General features: G+C 39.8%; 1 protein-coding gene across 1 annotated transcript in view; it reads left to right on the top strand.

Annotated features, from left to right (window-relative positions):
• Window positions 1-1,525: 1,525 nt before the first annotated feature.
• The window catches only part of LOC111260439 (dopamine D2-like receptor), a gene marked incomplete at its 5' end in the record, with an annotated part of 45,506 nt that continues 43,528 nt past the window's right edge, over window positions 1,526-3,503 (top strand). The window contains 1 exon segment of the mRNA XM_022833187.2: window positions 1,526-1,908. Coding sequence (XP_022688922.1) covers window positions 1,891-1,908 — 18 coding nt within the window.

The following is a 3,503-nucleotide window of genomic DNA, read 5'->3' as shown; positions in this document are numbered from 1 at the left end:
TCTCGCAAAATGCCGGAAAAGGAACTTCCTATGCATATCTCTGTGACCCTTCTCGTCCTATCGCGGAGGCAGAAACAAATATCGTCGCATTCTGCCATAACAAAGAAGTCCGATAGAAGGTCGACGCTTACAGTCGCGCCGGTCCGCAATTGCTGCAGGGGAATGGTAGATCATCCTTCGTTTGACGAAGAAGTAAGACAGAACTTCGACCACCAGCGGAAAAGAACAGATGGCGAGAGTCGGTGCTGATAGAAAAAATGCCTGTTCACCTTCACAGGAAAGTTGGACATGCGTGACATCGCACTTTCAATGGCTATCAATAAGCAATGTACCTACTGTACATCTATGGGGCCTGAGGGCATATCAGATGTTGTTTGACCATTGATTCTTGAGCAGCTGCCTCTTCTAGGGGTATTAGATTAACGTAGTCAAGTTTTTGAGGTAAGGTTTTTATGGTAAGTTAGAAAATTGTTTTATAATATAATAATAGTTTTGCTCTAAAACTGTGCGTTGTGCCTGCTTACATTGTATTTGAATGTTGTGTATCTAAGTAGGGTTTATTGGCTGGTATCAAGATCGTATAGGGGCCATTTAAAATGAACCTCTGGATAGAATTCTATATTAGAACGAACTGGTCGAAAGAATGAAGTTCAACGACTACAAGCACACTAAAATCCTTATACTGTTTCTATGCCGGCCGTTCTATCTAAGATTCTGCAAGGTGTCCCACAACTCGAAAAAACCGACCAATAGCTATTGACGATTCGATTGTTTGTATCACTTGTCTATGATAAATCCGCATATGTCTCATTTTTTTAATAGAGGGGTTTATGCCCTTAAAAAAGGCACAGCTCTTATATTTCACTTAGGACGTTTACCTGAAACTCGTTTTTTCAATAGTCAAGAGAAACTAAACTTTTAAGCAGACTTTAAGGGTCAGTACGCATTTATGACACTCATACTGCTACTTCCACACTCCTGGATATATAAGTTATTCCAGAAAGAAACCAATGATCATTTGTGGGTTCTTTTGTGAATTATGAATTATACAGAATGTAATCAGTATGTATAAACAAGCAATCAACAGTTTGTTTTCCAACGCACTAGTTTTTTTAGCCAACGCACCACAGGATTTGTACGAGTGCCATGTTATTCCTCTAAGCCGATACTGATTGTAGGCCCCTGTTTCCACCGAGATCAATGGCCAACATAATGACTCGTCACACTATAGATATGTTTATTTATTGATACACACACTTGGGTCAAGTAATAAACGGATTTATCAGTAACGAATATGGCATCTATGCAAGAAGCTCGAAAAACTGGCACTCTCAGTGATTTTCAGATCATAAACACAAAAACTCTTTATGTTTTTCGACATTTATTTATTGCTATATGCGTACTAATTGATCTATTACTGGCAATAAAGTATATTGCTAGGAGCATTAAGACTACAACTGACTGGTCACTTTGGTAGGCTAATAAAAGTAAATACAATCTAAGTCTAGCTTGCTTTGCTTTCCAGGGCAAGTAGGCCTACGATAAGGCCACACGACACCGTGACCTGAAAGAGGGCGGAGCGCATTGCTGTACTCGTGGGAATGACGACGGCATCGTTGCCACCCCGGCCCGGAGTGGTCCCCATTACGCTCGTGTTTTTAAAATATGAGAACTATCAATCACAGCAGCAACAGAAGAAAAAAGCTGAGCACTCTCAAGCAGTGACATTGTCAACATGTCAAACAGAGAGAGATCACAGATACAAGTACGCCAACAGGTCGAAAACCGGTAGGGTTAGTTCGCGTATTAGGCTCAACAGGAATAGCGCGTCGACGAAGAGCGTCAAGGCTGCTTCGAGATAACCAGGCGGACGGCGACCCGCCATCCAAAATGCGAGGGGACCTCCAGGTGAAATAATAAGTGCCAGTATTTTTCCTGCACTCAATTATTTATCTAAGAAAGAGACGCTGTGCACAGTATGTTCTAATACTGATAAATGTTGCCGAACTTTAAGTTATAGCAAAGTTACGACGTAAATGTGTGGAGTTCAATGATTTGGTATTATGCTGACGAATGAAGTGATCACGTTTATATTCGATGTATACGTGTCATAATCTATTTATCTATTCTGTTCAGATCTGATAGTGATACTGATATGACAATAGCGAGGTTGAAAAATTATCCAGGGCATAAATATCTGTCTGATCTATGTCACGTTATATAGCCTCGGTAGTAGGTGGACATATGTGACAACGATAAATTGTTTGCCTAAAAATCCAGCTATGATTCATAGTGCGCCAGGTGAAAGGACGTCGGCTCTCTGTGTTCCATCAACTAAAAAGAAAATTCGGACAGCAGATCGCTTACATTGAACTAATTTACCTTTTTAACCACAAACCTACATTTTCCAAACTCCTGGACGCACCAGTCTCAATATGTTCGACGCTACATGATTAACATAAAACTACCCGCTAGTTTGTATACAGAGGAGACAGCAAGTTTGAAACTCATTTAGCTGCCATTGGCTTGATACAGTTCTTGGGCTAAGCTGTAGCACCCCAGAGCCCTCCTAAAGCCCGGTTCACTATGAGGTAATTTCGACTATATTACCCAGAATGTCTCTCCCAGAATCGACCCAGAATGTCTCTAGACAGTTCGGTGGTCTTTGTCTAATATCTGTTAAAGTGGTAGAGTTTATGCAGACCGTCACATTATTTTTTAACTCTATAAAATGCGTTGGTATACATCTGAAATGCTATAGTGTTCATCTAACTGGCCTTGTTGCCTAACACCAGAATGTCCTGTTATGTGCTCAAAGCATAACAAATGTTTTTAATTTAGATAATGCCTTTTAAGCGTTCACATTATCGAGCATTATTTAGAAAAACCGTATGTTTCTATCAACCTTTTACCATTGTTGTGCTCGAATGGCTTACCCTCTAATTCCGCATGTTACATTTATTCCTTCAGTAAAGGTAATAGCCCAAACCAAATTTCTGATCATAAGTGAATGGTTCTCTTGAATCAGACTCCAGTAGATAAGTTGCTAGGATTCGGGCCGCATAAGGCCCGCAACATGTAGCCTTGACGCTTTATTTTTATTTCGGAACGTGTTCTTTGAATCGGTAATGGCGCATTTGGGTTAGCGAATGCATCAAGCGGTCCACCCTAATAAAGCAGACTGTCACAACAAAACCTTCTATTTATAATATGATTTGGAAATGCTTGTATTGAAAATATGTATAATGAAATTCTATGTTGACTGCGAGGATTCATTTATTAACAAGAACATATGGTAATAAATAATACTCCAGTGAATATTTGGTATTTGTTCGTCACGGACGCCAACGACCATAGGCAAGAGCTTCTTGGCGTGTCGATTTTCAAAAAAAAAAAAAGAGTTCTTCAGTGTCAGTATCACCTTTTGCGCGTCAACGAGTCCTGAGGGTTTCGTTTGATGATACATCTTAAACAACCTATTTTTTTTTTTTTTTTTTTTACTA

This window comes from Varroa jacobsoni, unplaced genomic scaffold (assembly GCF_002532875.2).
Source record: "Varroa jacobsoni isolate VJ856 unplaced genomic scaffold, vjacob_1.0 scaffold_438, whole genome shotgun sequence".
Classification (NCBI taxonomy): domain Eukaryota; kingdom Metazoa; phylum Arthropoda; class Arachnida; order Mesostigmata; family Varroidae; genus Varroa; species Varroa jacobsoni.
Note: the sequence above shows the minus strand (reverse complement) of the source record. Positions and strands in the feature narration are given on the sequence as shown.